This window comes from Phyllobates terribilis, unplaced genomic scaffold (genome assembly GCF_046119375.1).
Source record: "Phyllobates terribilis strain yellow unplaced genomic scaffold, ASM4611937v1 Scaffold_13__5_contigs__length_258822181, whole genome shotgun sequence".
Taxonomy (NCBI): domain Eukaryota; kingdom Metazoa; phylum Chordata; class Amphibia; order Anura; family Dendrobatidae; genus Phyllobates; species Phyllobates terribilis.
The window spans coordinates 209,077,847-209,095,612 of NW_027362773.1; the positions used below are offsets into that span (position 1 = coordinate 209,077,847).

Below are 17,766 nucleotides of genomic sequence, written 5' to 3' on the forward strand. Positions count from 1 at the left end.
GTCCTCTGCAAGCACCATCACCAGAACGTCCAGTTCCACGTCCCTTGCCACGCACCTTGCCCATTGTAAATGAAGTAAAATAGCTTACACTCGCACTATCAATGGCAAAAGGGTAATAAAAAGGAGATTAGAACCGTGGAAGAGGAAAACCACAGTTCTATTTCTCTGACCTACACCAGAATCTTTTAAACAGATATATTGGTGTCTGAACAGTCAGCGAGGCACTGAAAATGTTTTTTTTTATGGAAAAAAGACAAAAAAGTGGATAATACAGAGATCTGAACCGTGGAACTGCAAAACCACAGTTATAATTTCCTGGTGTATACCAGACTTGTTAAAATAGATATAATTGTGTCTGAATAGTCAGCGACACACTCAAACTGTTTTTTTTTATAGAAAAAAGGCAAGCAGGTTGATAACACCCAGATTTGAACCGTGGAAGAGGAAAAACACAGTTCTAGTTATCTGGCCTACACCAGACTCTTTTAATCAGATATATTTGTGTCTGAACACTCACAGACACACTCATTTTTTTTTGGGGGGGGGGGGGGGATACCAAAAGGTTATTTGTACAGTGTGACTGAGGAAAAAACAAAACAAAACAGGATTTAGATTTAAAAAAAAAGGATTTTTCCTGGCCCCTGAGACCGGGGGATAAGTCTAGCAATTTGACCAGCAGGAGCACACAGGACTGTAATGCAGTGTTTGTTGGTATAACCACTGCGTCTCCTATACAGCCTGCTTATATCTGTGATGGATATTAGTCCTGAGAAGGACTGTTTGTTTGATTTGGCAGGCTTTAGAGACCCTCCACTACCTATTTCACAATATAAATCTCTCCCTAGCTCAGCAGCACTCTCCCTACACTGTCTGATCCGGAGCGACTGTGTCCAAGATGGCGGCGCCCGGTTTAAAATACTCGAGGTGACGCTGTGCGGCCAGCCAATCACTGTAATGCCCACAAACAACATGGCTGCGGCATTACAGTGACTGGCTGGCAATCCCTGCATGTTCATTGGCTCTGTAAAGAGTGCCAAAGGTGCAGGGCGGAGACGCGAGCTCCCGCCCGAGTAACCCGAAAATGCTCGGTGCTCGCCGAACATCCCGAGTAGTGAGATGCTCGGGCGAGTACCGAGCAATGTCGAGCATGCTCGCTCAACACTAGTAATAACCCTTTAAGGTTGTATATAAGAACAATTAGTGCGAAGAATTGGATCTTATCAGCAGACTAAATGGTGGCCCGATTCAAACGCATCGTGTATTCTAGAATATGTATGCGGTACACCGGGCGCAATCAGCACAGCGGTGTTTAAATTTGGCGCCAATATCGCTGATTGGTCGCGTCTGTCGGCTCGGACGAGCACGCTGAAGATAATAGGTGCTCGTCCGAGCATGCTCGTAAATCTCGAGCAACGAGCATTCCCGCTCATCACTACTGAAGAGGCAATATACGGACGCTAGTTGTGACAGGGTGATGCTAGACCAGACTAGGAGGTCTCCTCTTCCCCTAGTGTCTGGGCTCCCTTCCCCTTGTCCCTCTGTGTTGCATAAAGTCTTTCCCACACCTGGCGTGACATATGTGGTCAGTATGATCACAGCAGTAACAAATTTATATAATTTTTTTTTTTTTTACTTTTTACACAACAGAGTACATTAAAAAAAGAACATGTCGCCATATTTATAGAAAAATATATATTTTTATATTTTTTCAGCAATAGATCTGTGTAAGGACTGCTTTTTGGTGGGACGAGCTGTTGGCGGTTTCTTGTTCCATTTTATGTTACATGCGACATTTTGATCACTTTCTATTTTATGCTGTGAGAGACAAGTCTGCCATTGCTTTATATTTTAACACTGATCTTCGTGCATGTAAATAATCTGATAACTTCATAGTGATAACGTTATAGTTATACCGGCAGGACAATACCATTTATATCTACTTTCTGAAAATAATTTAAATAATTGTAACATAATATAACAGGAGAAAGGGTTTTTTTTCTCTCTTCTTTTTAATATTCCCAATTTTAAACATTCTATTTAACTTTTTTTTTGCTACATGAACTAGGGGGCTTGAAAATGTGACCAGTAAGTGAACTAAAGTGGCAACTAATTGATGCCCTTGTGATGACATGGGGTAGATGTTTAGTAAAACACAAGTATCCGCTAATTAGTTGGATCACTATTGACTTGGCTGCCTCTGCAGGCAGAGGAATGAATAGAATCCTATTCATATGATGTCATGATAAAATCTATGTCACAAGTGATGTGCAGGCATCATCGCATTCTATATTATGACATCCTCACATTCTATATTCCATGCTCCACCTAAGGGAAATCACTGCTTTACAGACTTCCAAGGGTCAGGCAGCCCATTGGTTTCTCGTGATGAATGAAGAAAACTATATTCGAATGGCGAAAGAGAGAAGACGATCTCAAAGAGATCAGATTCTGAGACAGAGAAGCGCAATACATGAAGAGCCGGTATTGTTGTTTGCTTTAGGGCAAAATGACATAACGCTACCGGACATGGACACTGACACTACAAAAATAGCGTCAAAACGACAACATCTGGATGAGATAAGAAAGACCAAAAGACAAGAGATCCTTTCAAACAGAAGGAAAATGGAGACCCCCATGGAGTTCACAGTTGATGAGCTTCAGAGCGCCATTCTTGTCTCACTGAAAAAAATTGGAGATTTGGCCCCCGAGATACGGAAGAGAAATAAAGAGGCCATCCTGAACAAGCACAGAAACATCAGTGCAGAGATAAACCTGGATGAGGATGTCCAGGGAACAGAGAGACAGGTGTCATCAAGAGCTAAAAGCCAAGACACAATGAACCCGCAAAGAGCGGCAGCCAAGGAAAGAATAAGGAACAGCAGAGACTTGGCTGTCCAAAGCATGAGACATTTGACCTATGCTTACCCCATTATTAATGAGAATGGTGCCCTATGCAAGTCCTGGTCATCAAACGAAACAATTTCCATCCCGGAGTTTCTTTTCCATCTAAGCGTTTCCTCAACAGAAAGATCAGTGGATGAAGGGGAACCGGGTAAGATGGAAACATCTCATTAGAATAAGACTGGGGGTAATGGGGATTATATTCCTAATATTATAATACAGACCTCAATTATCAATGCTGACTAATGGAAGAACTGTCCTTGTTGCCCGTAGCAACCACCCACTTTTCAGTGTTCTATAGAATGTTAAGAAATGGAATCTGTGCTGAGAATAGTTGCTATGGGCAACGGGGACAATTTTGCTATTAAACAATTTTGATAAATGAGAGACCTAATATTAGACATTTCCTGCTCATTTATATAAATCTGATTACAAATGTAATATCGGTTCTGGAGATATATTTATTAATAAATCTTGTTTAGTCTCAATAGACGTAAGAGTTGAGATGCCCCCGGACACTGCGGTAGCGGCTGTAGAAGACCCTACAGATGTCAGTTCCCTTATATGTCCCATAAGACAAATGATTGACCCTATGAATCCCATTAACCTTTGCCACCTTGTATTCCACCAAGATCTTGGTGTGGGAAGCTTCGGAAAGGTAAGTGTGAATTTGTCCTCCTTCGTGCTCCCCAATGTATCCTGCACCACATACACAGGAGGGTATACATATTCATTACAGGATGTTCATACAGTGGGTAGGGAAAGTATGCAGACCCCTTTACATTTTCCACTCTTTGTTTCATTGCAGCCATTTGGTAAATTCTAAAAAGTTCATATTTTTTTCTCATTAATGTACACTCTGCACCCCATCTTGACTGAAAAAAACAGAAATGTAGAAATTTTTGCAAATTTATTAAAAAAGAAAAACTGAAATATCACATGGTCATAAGTATTCAGACCCTTTGCTCAGACACTCATATTTAAGTCACATGCTGTCTATTTCCTTGTGATCCTCCTTGAGATGATTCTACTCCTTCATTGGAGTCCAGTGGTGTTTATTTAAAAGGATAGGACTTGATTTGGAAAGGCACACACCTGTCTATATAAGACCTCACAGCTCACAGCGCATGTCAGACCAAATGAGAATCATGAGCTCAAAGGAACTGCCCAAGGAGCTCAGAAACAGAATTGTGGCAAGGCACAGATCTGGCCAAGGTTACAAAAGAATTTCTGCTTTACTCAAGATTCCTAAGAGCACAGTAGCCTCCATAATCCTTAAATGGAAGAAGTTTTAGACAACCAGAAGTCTTCCTAGACCTGGCCGCCTAGCCAAACTGAGCAATCGTGGGAGAAGAGCCTTGGTGAGAGAGGTAAAGAAGAACCCTAAAATCACTGTGGCTGAGCTCCAGAGATGCAGTAGGGAGATGGGAGAAAGTTCCAAAAAGTCAACTATCACTGCAGCCCTCCACCAGTCGGGCCTTTATGGCAGAGTGGCCTGACGGAAGCCTCTCCTCATTGCAAGACTAATGAAAGCCCACATAGAGTTTGTTCAAAAACACAAGGACTCCCAGACTATGAGAAATAAGATTCTCTGGTCTGATGAGACGAAGATAGAACTTTTTGGTGATAATTCTAAGTGGTATGTATGGAGAAAACCAGGCACTGCTCATCACCTGCCCAATACTATCCCAACAGTGAAACATGGTGGTGGCAGCATCATGCTATGGGGGTGTTTTTCAGCTGGTTGCAATTGAAGGAAACATGAAGGCGGCCAAGTACAGAGATATCCTGAATGAAAACCTATTCCAAAGTGCTCTGGACCTCAGACGTGGCCGAAGGTTCACCTTCTAACAAGACAATGACCCTAAGCACACAGCTAAAATAACAAAGGAGTGGCTTTAGAACAACTCTGTGACCATTCTTGACTGGCCCAGCCAGAGCCCTGACCTAAACCCAATAGAGCATCTCTGGAGAGACCTGAAAATGGCTGTCCACCAACGTTCACCATCCAACCTGACGGAACTGGAGAGGATCTGCAAGGAAGAATGGCAGAGGATCCCCAAATCCAGGTGTGAAAAACTTGTTGCATCATTCCCAAGAAGACTCATGGCTGTACTAGCTCAAAAGAGTGCTTCTACTCAATACTGAGCAAAGGGTCTGAATACTTATGACCATGTGATAGTTCACTTTTTCTTTTTTAATAAATTTGCAAAAATGTTTACACTTCTGCTTTTTTCAGTCAAGATGGGGTGCAGAGTGTACATTAATGAGGAAAATTTAACTTTTTAGAATTTACCAAATGGCTACAATGAAACAAAGAGTGAAAAATGTAAAGGGGTCTGAATACTTTCCGTACCCACTGTATGTAATGATAATTGGGATAAACTAGTGAGATGTGGGCAAAGTGCGGCTCGTCGGCCACATCCGGCCCTTTATAAAACCTAAACGGAGTATTTCAAAAAGGGCAAATAGCATAAATATAGCATATACCCAATAAGAAGAAGAAAGGGGGAAGAGGCACAATATTATCAGTAAAGTAAAATATATAACATCTATTGCTAAGTAATTGCAATGAAAACAAAAGTGGTTGGGAAAGAGACGAATAAAAGATTCACAACGGGAAACAGATTGAAATTGATTAACTGTGCCTCAAAAAAACCCATAGTAAGAGGCAAGAATCCCCTAAACTTGTCCTAATAGAAATGGTACGAGTAAATGCAAGAGCAGTGGCGCCCTCTTCAGTCCCCCATTGGTTATACTGGTCTACCATGTCTCCAGGCATAGGCTTTACTTGGCGGTTGTACTGTTATTTATAGTCTATCCCTACATATCTTGGGACATATATATTATCCAGACCTACAATGGTATAGATCTATATGTATACGTGAGATGTTGGCATATCATAATGTGTGTAAAAAGCTGTGAGGTGCATAATATTGTGTGGGACCTGTAGGGTCCATTATACTGTATGTAGGGGGCTGTAGGGTCCATCATACTGTATGTAGGGGGCTGTAGGGTCCATCATACTGTATGTAGGGGGCTGTAGGGTCCATCATACTGTATGTAGGGGGCTGTAGGGTCCATCATACTGTGTGGGAACAGTAGGGTCCATTATACTGTATGTAGGAGGCTGTAGGGTCCATCATACTGTGTGGGGTCTGTAGGGTCCATCATACTGTATGTAGGGGGCTGTAGGGTCCATCATACTGTGTGGGGTCTGTAGGGTCCATCGTACGGTGTGGGAGCTGTAGGGTCCATCATACTGTGTGGGGAGCTGTGGGGACATCATGCTGTTTGTAAGGTCCATCATACTGTATGTAGGGGGCTGTAGGGTCCATCATACTGTATGTAGGGGGCTGTAGGGTCCATCATACTGTGTGGGTTCTGTAGGGTCCATCGTACGGTGTGGGAGCTGTAGGGTCCATCATACTGTGTGGGGTCTGTGTGGTCCATCGTACGGTGTGGGAGCTGTAGGGACCATCATACTGTGTGGGGAGCAGTGGGGACATCATGCTGTTTGTATAGTCCATCATACTGTATGTAGGGGGCTGTAGGGTCCATCATGCTGTGTCTAGGGGGCTGTAGGGTCCATCATACAGTATGAAAGGGGCTGTTGGGTGCATCATACTGTATGTAGGGGGAGGTAGGGTCCATCATGCTGTATGTAGGGGGCTGTAGGGTTCATCATACTGTGTGTATGGGGCTATAGGGTCTGTGATGGATCCGGGTGGTGGAACCTCTGTGCTGCGGTGCAAAGAGGGGCATGACTAAGTATCAACTCGGTCCGACCAAGGTAGCACGGCGGCTCAGTCGACTCCGTGAACCAGGGAGGAACCGAGCAGAGGTACCAGGTGCCACTCTGGGACCGACCTTGTATGAGAGCAGGAGATTCCCACGGGTCAGAGGGCAAGAAATGACCGGTACAGCGGATGAGATTCGGCTGGTAGGCTGACGGGTGGTCCGGGTAGGCAAGCTGGCGGCACAAAAGGTAGCTGGCTGGTGCTTATAGGAAAGCGGGCAGGCAGGCATGACAGGTAACAGGAAGGTGCTTCCAGGTAAGAGGGCTGGCAGGCTCGGCTGGCAACAGGCAGGTGCTTCTAGGTAAGCGGGCTGGCAGACACAGCAGGTAACAGGTAGGTGCTGGCAGGCAATGCTGGCAACAGGCAGGTGCTTCTAGGTAAGCAGCCGGGCAGAGCTTATAGACAAACTGGCGGACTGGACTGAAGACAGACTGTCGGGCTGGATAGTGGTCAAGCTGGCGGACTGGACTTAAGATCAGACTGGCGGACAGGATTGACTTGCAGAGGACCTGGGGGCTGAAGCAAAGTAAGAAACACAAAGCAACAACCTTGCACGGGCACCTCCATATTGGAGGAGGTGATTTTTATAGGGGAAGTCCTCCAGCCATTGGCCGGGGACTTTTTAGGATGGCGCACGCAACCCCTTAAAGAGGGAGCGCGCACGCGCCCTAAGCACGGAGCCGGGGAAGCTGCGTGAACCAGCAGCAGCTGCAGGGAGGCCAGAAGACGGCGGAGCAGGACCGCGGCGGTAAGGGGGACTGCGTCTCTGCCGGGACATCATGCTGTTTGTAGGAAGATCCAGGCTCCATCATACTATGTGGGATACTGTGTATTAGCTGCAGCAGCGAGTCCACAGACTTATTAAGTGATAAATATGAATATATAATATTATTAGTAGTGCTATAATTAAGTTCGGCCCTCGACAATAGCCAGAGCCTTTCATGTAGCCCATAGGGAAAATTAATTACCAACCCCTGCATTAGACAGATCGCTATAATAGATGACAGAGTTTGTTCTGATCTCTTGTGATTTTTCTCCAGGTCATCTTGGCATCTGACCCAGACACTGAAGAAATGCTGGCCGTAAAAATAATCGCAAAAAGTTTTTGTGATGAAGATTCAATCACTACAGAATTAGACATCCTAAGAATGACTGTCGACTGCCGCTTCATAGCAACTCTGCGAGGCTGTTTAGAGAGCCCGGTAGAATACATAGTAGCCATGGAGTATTTGGTCGGACGAGATCTATTTCGCCACCTGGCTCCATCAAATACGTTTGATATGGAAACATCAAGGTAAATTTCTAACAGCTGAATCCTAATAATCCACTGTCCGTACATTGTAGTCCTAGAGCAATGAGATCAGGAGAAAATGAAGCCCGGAAAGGACACGTGTGTGATCTCCTGATGTTCTCTGTATGATTGTGTATGTAACCACTGATCCATCCTCTACTTTCTACTCCACAGACTCTTTGCGGCAGAAATGATATGCGGACTGCAGTTCCTCCATGAACACGGCGTGATACATTGGTAATCAGTTCATCTTCATAACTCTCTGTTGTCTCCTTACATATCTATTGTAGAGTTATTTTCATGAATTGTCCTCACAATCAGTATCTGCTCCTTCTCCCTGCAGTGACCTGAAGCCTCAGAATGTCCTCATTGATGACAAGGGACATATTAAAATCTCGGACTTCGGCTTATCAATCATGAATGCGTGCGAGGATGACCAATTCGAATTAGATGATGTTGTTGGCACGATAGGTTACATCGCACCCGAGGTAAGGAACATCCCTGTGTGATTGATGTCGATAGTAGGACTGAGTATAAATCGGAGGATGCTGCTCATATCTAATCACAGACCGGTCCTCATGGCCTCTGTGTGTAAATCCCCTCCCGGGTATATTCATCTCCTATCTTATGTTCCCACAGATAATGGATAAAGAACGATTCAATCATAAGGTAGATTCATTCTCCTTCGGAGTCATCTTGTATGTGATGATATTGGGAAAACAGCCGTTCTACACCGGCAGCACACTACAGGAATACCACCGCTCTCTGCAGGAGGATGTCCCACATGTTCCATCCTGGATACCCAGCGATGCCCTTGACATCTTAGAAGGGGTAAGTAGGATAAGAAGGATGATGGGGGACTATAAGGAAAGCTAGAAGATAAGATGTGGACAGTCCATAGACATTGTGTAATAACTGATCAGTAATAATACATAATATAATGATTAATGGTCTCTCTCATTTTCCAGCTTCTCAGCAAAACGTCATCTGCCCGGTATGCTATCTCATCATGCATCCGAGAGCACCCATTCTTCCTCTCCATAAACTGGAGTGACGTGGAGACCGGCGAAGCCGACCCACCATTCAGATGGGTCAAAAATGTAAGTATAGCACATAGGGACATCCATAGTGTTATCACTGCCCAATAACACACATATAACCTTATTAAACATGAGTGAATCGATTCTCAGGACCCAGGTAGAGCAACAACATCATTAGTCCATATCCACCAGACACGTGTAAACAGCCTGCTATTGGCCTCTCTGATGCCTCTTTTCATTAGTAGGCCCGGTGTGACTTCATGGGTGCGTGATGTTGCCACAATGACATTACGCCGGACCTACAAACCAGAAGAGGCGCTGGGGAATCCAGCGGGCATAATGCAGTTTTCAGTGATCTTGTCCAGCGGTCACGGATTATTGATGTGGCTACTTGTCCAGGGCACCCGAGAACTTATCGCACATCTCTACTTATCATTATATTAACCCCCCAGTATACAGTATATTTGTGAGTCACTGATCCCTATATCTGTACATTCCTTTTCTTACAGGAGGATCAGGCTGATAGAAATCAGCCCCATTCCGGAAGCATCTAGGAATGAACATTTACATTTTTTGAACTGGACAAATTCACTGGACTTTCTTTATTACCGGACTATGACAAACTTATGGATATTCCATCGCATAACATCCATCTACAAGACAGAGACAGAAGGAAGCGGCTGCTCCTTCATGTACACAATATTTTCAGAAAAGGACGCGGCTTGCTCCTTCATCAAAATATTCCCAGAGAAGGAAGAGGCAGCTCCTTCATCTAACCGAGGATTCCGGAGAAGGAAGCGTCTTGCTCCTTCATCTACCTGAGGATTCCAGAGAAGGAAGCGTCTTGCTCCTTCATCTACCTGAGGATTCCGGAGAAGGAAGCGTCTTGCTCCTTCATCTAACCGAGGATTCCAGAGAAGGAAGCGACTTGCTCCTTCATCTAACCGAGGATTCCGGAGAAGGAAGCGTCTTGCTCCTTCATCTACCTGAGGATTCCGGAGAAGGAAGCGTCTTGCTCCTTCATCTACCTGAGGATTCCGGAGAAGGAAGCGTCTTGCTCCTTCATCTAATTGAGGATTCCAGAGAAGGAAGCGTCTTGCTCCTTCATCTACCTGAGGATTCCAGAGAAGGAAGCGTCTAGCTCTTTCATCTACCCGAGGATTCCGGAGAAGGAAGCGTCTTGCTCCTTCATCTACCTGAGGATTCCAGTGAAGGAAGCGTCTTGCTCCTTCATCTACCCGAGGATTCCGGAGAAGGAAGCGTCTTGCTCCTTCATCTACCCGAGGATTCCGGAGAAGGAAGCGTCTTGCTCCTTCATCTACCCGAGGATTCCAGAGAAGGAAGCGTCTAGCTCCTTCATCTAACCGAGGATTCCGGAGAAGGAAGCGTCTTGCTCCTTCATCTACCTGAGGATTCCGGAGAAGGAAGCGTCTTGCTCCTTCATCTAATCGAGGATTCCAGAGAAGGAAGCGTCTTGGTCCTTCATCTACCCGAGGATTCCAAGGAAGGAAGCGTCTTGCTCCTTCATCTAACCGAGGATTCCAGAGAAGGAAGCGTCTTGCTCCTTCATCTAACCGAGGATTCCAGAGAAGGAAGCGGCTTGCTCCTTCATCTAACCGAGGATTCTGGAGAATGAAGCGGCTTGCTCCTTCATCTACCCGAGGATTCTGGAGAAGGAATCGGCTTGCTCCTTCATCTACCTGAGGATTCTGGAGAAAAATAAACTTTTTCATTTTTTGGCATGCCACTTTCCATTACTTCCTGAAAAGAACCAGAAGGGTTAATGAACTACCTGGAAGCAATTTTTAATACGTTGAGGGGTGCGGTTTTTAAAAAGGTATCACTTTTGTGTGGTTTGCAACATATAGGACCCCCGAAGTCACTTTAAAAATGAACAGGTCCCTATAAAAATAAGTTTTGTAAATTCCTTTGAAAAAAAATGAAAAATTACTGCTACATTTTTAAACCTTCTAAAGTGCAAAAAAAAATAAAAACATTTTACAAATGGTGCTGATATAAAGCAGAGAAGAGGGAAATGTTATTTATTACTTTTATTATGTGGTATGACTATTGAGATTAAAGGGATAGTCATTCTAAGTTTGAAAATTGCAATTTTTAAAACATTTTTGTCAAATTTCTGATATTTTTATAAATAAACTCGAAACATATCAACCTAAATTTACCATTATTATAAAGCATCAGGTGTCACGAAGAAACAATCTTAAAATCAATGGGATATGTTGAAGCATTCCAGAGTTATTACTACATAAAGTGGCTCTGGTTAGATTTCAAAAATTGGTCCGATCACTAAGGGATTAAGGGAAGAGCTTAATCGTGTAGACTGGGACCATGTCATGGTAACTGGGGATACCGAACGTAAATGGGGCATGATTAAGGAAATACTAGTAGGATCCTATAGAAAATTTATACCCTCTGGTAATAAAATGTTCAGGAATAAAAAGAAACTATTATGGATAAATAGGACAATACAAAGTTTAATAAGACAAAAACAAAGGGCATTCAAAATTTTGAAGGCTGAGAATACAGAAATAGCATTTTAGGAGTATAAAGACCTAAAAAAGAAATGTAAAAAAGAAATCAAGCTAGCAAAATTATCTACAGAGAAACAAATCACCAGGGACATTAAATTAAATCAAAGTTCATCACCTGATATAACTAGTTTAACACAAAAAGAAGTACGCCTGTGTCTGAGCAAATTAAACATTGACAAATCCCCGGGCCCAGATGGTATTCATCCACGGATACTGAGGGAATTGAGCTCAGTAATTGACAGACAGCTGAATCTCATTTTCTTAGACTCTCTTGTAACAGGGGTAGTGCCACAGGATAGGGGGATAGCTGATGTGGTAAGGTAAGAAAATGGATCCAGGTAACTACCGTCCAGTAAGTCTGACATCGGTAGTGTGCAAAGTTTTTGAGGGCATCATAAGAGATGACCTGCAGAGTTATATCGCATAGAATAATATAATAAATGATAATCTGCACAGATTCATGAAAGATAGGTCATGTCTAACCAACATGTTGGGGTTTTATGAGAAGGTAAGTGCAAATCTGAATGTTGGTAATGCGGCTGATGTGATTTATCTGGACTTTGCAAAAGCATTTGATAGGCTATGTGCCCACGATGCAGAAATGAAGCAGAAAATTTCTGCAGCGTTTCTGCATCTCACTTGCCAGAAAAAACGCATGCAGATTGTGCATGCGTTTTTCCTGCAGAATACACGCGTATTCACATGCGTATTCACATGCGTTTCTGCATGTGGACTACAAGCACTTTCTAGGCGATAGCAAAACTTGGAAAGTGCTTGACAACTAGGTCACACTATATAAATCCATGCAAACAGCATGGATTTATATAGTGTGACCGTAAAAAATAAAGCTATACTTACCGATCCCCCGCCGCGTGAGCTGCCGCGTGTGTTGTCGCGCTCCTTCCGGGTTGCCGGCATATCGCGAGACAGCCTGCGGTCACATGACCGCGACGTCATCTCAGGTCCTGGAAGATAAGCGCTGCAGGGGCCGCCGGACAGGTGAATATAAACTTTATTTATTATTTTATTCTTTTTTTTACAGGTACAATGGTACCCAGGTCTGGAGGAGAGTCTTCTCTCCTCCAGAACTGGGTACCATCCGCACATTGAAACGCATATTATCTACTTGTACAAATGTACAGACACGGATTCTATGCGTCTCAATGCAAGTCAATGGCGGCGCTTCCGCTGCGCTTCCGCAAAATTAATGAACATGCTGCGGATTTATGAGCGCTGCAAAAACGCTGCGGAAAAATCCGCAGCATGTGTATTGACATTGTGGAATGCCATTGGGGACCATGGGGTGCGGGTTTTGATGAAAAACGCATCGTGGGCACGCAGCCTTACTGTACCACATAACAGCCTTATACTGAAGCTACAGAAGGAAGGACTTGGGGGAACTATATGCAGATGGGTAAGGAATGGCTAAATGATAGGAAACAAAGAGTTGTCATAAATGGTATGTTCTCTAAATGGGATATAGTCATCAGTGGGGACCGCAGGGATCTGTGTTAGGACCGACTCTTTTTAACCTTTTTATTAAAGCCCACCTGTCAGCAGGACTGTGCTCACTAAACCACATACACTGTCAGGTGGGCGACATTACACTGATTAATATGATATCTTGGTTGATGAAATCCGTCCTGTGGTTCTTGTGTAATCTTTACTTTCAGTTTGGAGATAATGATATGCTCGTGCTCCAGGGCGGCCTGTGGGGGGCGCTCTATTTTGTGCTCTGGTTATATATTCACCTGTATGCTCTTATGACAGCTCACTGTGCCTTCACTGACCTGCCTCCTATTTTACCTAGCCCTGCATTACTAGATGCATTATGTAAAATAGGAGGCAGCTCAGTGAAGGCACAATGAGCTGCCGTAAGAGCATGCAGATGAATATATAAGCAGAGCACAAAATAGCGCCCCCCCCACAGGCCGCACCCAAAGAACGAGCATATGTCCTTTAATAAAAAGGTTAAAAAGAGTTGGTCCTAGCACAGATCCCTGCGGTCCCCACTGCTGACTATATCCCATTTAGAGAATGTACCATTTATGACGACTGAAAGTAAAGATTACACAAGAACCACAGGACGGATTTCATCAACCAAGGTATCATATTAATCAGTGTAATGTCGCCCACCTGACAGTGTATGTGGTTTACTGAGCACAGTCCTGCTGACATGTGGGCTTTAATGACCTTGGGGATGGGATTGAGAGTAAAGTGTCAGTCTTTACTGATGACACCAAACTATGTAGGATATTAATATCTGATCTTGACATTACGATACTGCAGAACAATCTGGATGAGAAACTGAGTGGACAAACACTTGGCAGATGAGGTTCAATGTAGATAAATGTAGAGTAATTCACAGAGGACGGAGTAATCCTATTGCTGCATATACATTAACCCCTTTAAAGCCCATGACGTACTAATACACGTTTGTGCTCTGACGCGTATTAGTACGTCATCGCGATCGCGCACGCACACAGGCTGTGCGGGCGCGACCGCTGCCGGGTGTCAGCTGATTGTCACAGCTGACACCCGGTACTATGTGCAGGGAGCGGCCCTGCACCGCTCCCGGCACATTATCCCCCGCAATGCTGCGATCGAAGTCAATCGCAGCATTGCGGTGGCTAAGGGGAGGTGATCGAAATACTCACCTCCTCTTCCGGCCTCCAGTGCTGTCTGCCGCGGCTTCCTGGGTGTTGCCATGACGACACGATGTCGTCATGACAACATCCGGGTCACCAGACAGCAGGAAGATTTTTTGGTCATGCGCAGTGTATGACCAAACAATCTTCTCACTGTGCAGCGCTGACTGCTGGCATGGCACAGGGATGGTGCTCCATCCCTATGCTATGCAGGCGATCAGAATAAAAAAAGTGAAAGTCCCAGAGTGGGACAAAGTAAAAAAACTCTCAGAAAGTGAAAAAAAAATATTTAAAAAAAAATTGTAAAAATATTAAAAAAAAAATAAAAAAAATAATCCACCAAAAATAAAAATATAATGTACCCATCAATAAATATTATTATGAAAAAAACAAACAATAAAAGTACACATATTTGGTATCGCCGCATCCGGAACGACCTGACCTATAAAATTGTCCCACTAGTTAAGGCCTTCAGTGAACACGGTAAAAAAAAAAAAAAAAAAGAAGCAAAAAACAATGCTTTATCATCATACCGCCAAACAAAAAATGGAATAACACGCGATCAAAAAGACAAATATAAATAAAAATGATACCGCTGAAAACGTCATCTTGTCCCGCAAAAAACAAGCCGCCATACAGCTCCAAAAATAATTTTTTCTATAAAATAGCTTTTATTGTGTAAAAGCGTCAAAACATAGAAAAATGATATAAATGTGGTACCGCTGTAAACTTACTGACCTGAAGAATAAAGCTACCTTATCAATTTTACTACACGCGGAGTAGAATAAAAAAATTAAAAAAAAAAACAATTCCTGAATTGTTGGTTTTTGTTTATTCTGCCTGCCAAAAGCTGGAATACAAAGCGATCAAAAAATATCACGTGCCTGAAAATGGCACCAATAAAAACCTCAACTCATCCCGCAAAAACAAGCCATCACATGACTCTGTAGGCCAAAATATGGAAAAATTATAGCTCTCAATATATGGCGATGCAAAAACTAGATTTTACAAAATATGTGTCTTTTAGTGTGTGACAGCTGTCAATCATAAAAACCCCATATGATTCTGGTATCTCTGTAATCGCACCGACCCGAAGAATAACGTCATCTAATCACTTATACCGCACTAGGAACGGCGTAAAAATAAACACTAGGGCTGGGGTTGGGGTTAGGCTAATGCTAGGGTTGGGACCAGGGTTGGGCTAGGGTAGGGTTGGGGCCAGGGTTGGGCTAGGGTAGGGTTAGGGTTGGGGTTAGGGTTGTTTTTTTTTTTCAAAAGTGAAAAAATAAATAAATAAATAAAAAAATGACGATATGGCAACTAGTGTTGAACGCAAGTGCTCGCTACTTGAGTTTGCATCGGGTGCTCGGGTATGCATTGAGTATCGCGGGTGCTCGAGTCTCCACCCCATATGCTTCGCGGCCAAAAAAACCTTGCGGGGATTACCTGCCATGCACGAGCGATCCCCGCATGTTTTTTTGGGGTGTCTAATAACCGTGAAACATGCGGGCGGGGACTCGAGCATGTCACTCAAGCACCCGTGATTCATGGTGCATACCTGAGTACCCGATGCAAACTCAAGTAGCGAGCACTTGCGCTCAAGACTAATGACAACTTATTCAATATGATGACCTAATGTCATCAAATTCTGTGTCGTACCTCTGGGTTCAAAATGTTCACTATACCCCTTGATAAAATCCTTGAGGGGTGTAGTTTCCAAAATGGGGTCACTTGTGGGGGGTTTCAACTATTTCGCCACATCAGGGGCTCTCCAAACGCGACATGGCGTCTGCTCTCGATTCCAGACGATTTTGCGTTCAAAAAGTCACACAGTGCTCCTTCCCTTCTGAATTCTGCCGTGCGCCCAAACACTGTATCTTCCCCACATATGGGGTATTGGCGTACTCAGGAGAAATTGCACAAACGTTTTTGGGGTCCATTTTCTCCTCTTACCCTTGGGAAACTAAAAAAATTGAGGCTAAAACATCATTTTTGTGGAAAAAGTTTGATTGTTTTATTTTCACAGCTCCATGTTATAAACTTCTGTAAAGGACTTGGGGGTTCAAGGTGCTCACCACACATCTAGATAAGTTCCCTGAGGGGTCTAGTTTCCAAAATGGTGTCACTTGTGGGGGGTTTCCACTGTTTAGGCACATCAGGGGCACATCCGCTAATTATTCAAGCAAATTTTACAATCAAAAAGTCAAATGGCACTCCTTCCCTTCCGAACCCTGACGCGCACCCAAACAGTGGTTTTCCCCCACATGTGGGGTATCTGCTAACTCAGGAGAAATTGCACAACAAACAGCATAGTGCAATTTCTTCTGTTACCCTTATGAAAATGCAAAAGTGGGGGCTGAAAAACATTTTTGTGGGAAAAATGTGAAAATTTTATTTTTACGGCTCAATATTATAAACTTCTGTGAAGCACCTGGGGGTTCAAGGTGCTCACCACACATCTAGATAAGTTCCCTAAGGGGTCTAGTTTCCAAAATGGTGTCACTTGTGGGGGGTTTCCACTGTTTAGGCACATCAGGGGCTCCCCAAATTCAACATGGCGTCCGCTAATTATTCAAGCAAATTTTACATTCAAAAAGTCTAATGGCGCTCCTTCCCTTCCGAACCCTGCAGTGCGCCCAAACAGTAGTTTTTCCCCACATATGAGGTATATGCTTACTCAGGAGAAATTGCACAACAAATTTTGGGGTCCATTTTTTCCTGTTACCCCTGCGAAAATAAAAAAAATTGGGTCTAAAATAACATTTTTGTGAAAAAAGTTAAATGTTCATTTTTTTTTTCTTTCACATTTCAAAAATTCCTGTGAAGCACCTGAAGGGTTAATAAAGTTCTTAAATGTGGTTTTGAGCACCTTTAGGGGTGCAGTTTTTAGAATGGTGTCACTTTTGGGTATTTTCTGTCATAAAGATCCCTCAAAGTGACTTTAAATATGATGTGATCCCTAAAAAAATGTTTTTGTAAATTTTGTTGGAAAAATGAGAAATCGCTGGTCAACTTTTAACCCTTATAGCTCCCCAATAAAAAAAAATGTTGGTTCCAACATTGTGCTGATGTAAAGTAGACATGTGGGAAATGTTATTTATTAACTATTTTGTGTGACATATCTCTCTGATTTAAGGGCATAAAAAATCTAATTTTGAAAATTGCAAAATTTTCACAATTTTCACCAAATTTCCATTTTTTTCACAAATAAATGCAAGTGATATCGAAGAAATTTTACCACTATCATGAAGTACAATATGTCACGAAAAAAACAATCAAAGAATCAGGGGGATCCGTTGAAGCGTTCCAGAGTAATAACTTCATAAAGTGACAGTGGTCAGAATTGTAAAAATTGGCCTGGTCATTAACGTGCAAACCACCTTGGGTTGTAAAGGGGTTAAATGAAAGTATACTCGGGACTGCAGAAGAGGAGAAGGACTTGGGTATTCTGGTTATGAGTAAGCTGAGCAGCAGTACTCTATGTCAGGTTGCAGCCGCAAAAGCAAACAAGACTTTAGGATGTATAAAAAGAGA

General features: G+C 43.3%; 1 protein-coding gene across 1 annotated transcript; it reads left to right on the forward strand.

Moving 5' to 3' along the window:
- The first annotated feature begins 2,622 nt into the window (after positions 1-2,622).
- Positions 2,623-9,586, forward strand: LOC141173646 (protein kinase C theta type-like). Its single transcript, XM_073657947.1, has 7 exons — positions 2,623-3,052; positions 3,384-3,559; positions 7,742-7,995; positions 8,336-8,480; positions 8,632-8,823; positions 8,961-9,092; positions 9,542-9,586. Exons 1-7 carry the CDS (start codon positions 2,623-2,625, stop codon positions 9,584-9,586), a joined length of 1,374 nt encoding a protein of 457 aa, XP_073514048.1.
- Positions 9,587-17,766: the final 8,180 nt, after the last annotated feature.

Bases quoted from the DNA above. Each gene is read 5' to 3' on its own strand.
- LOC141173646 (XM_073657947.1), top strand. From the start codon at position 2,623: ATGGAGACCCCCATGGAGTTCACAGTTGATGAGCTTCAGAGCGCCATT. The intron at 8,824-8,960 runs GTAAGTAGGATA...CTCATTTTCCAG, and splicing joins CCCTTGACATCTTAGAAGGG to CTTCTCAGCAAAACGTCATC. The intron at 9,093-9,541 runs GTAAGTATAGCA...CTTTTCTTACAG, and splicing joins CATTCAGATGGGTCAAAAAT to GAGGATCAGGCTGATAGAAA.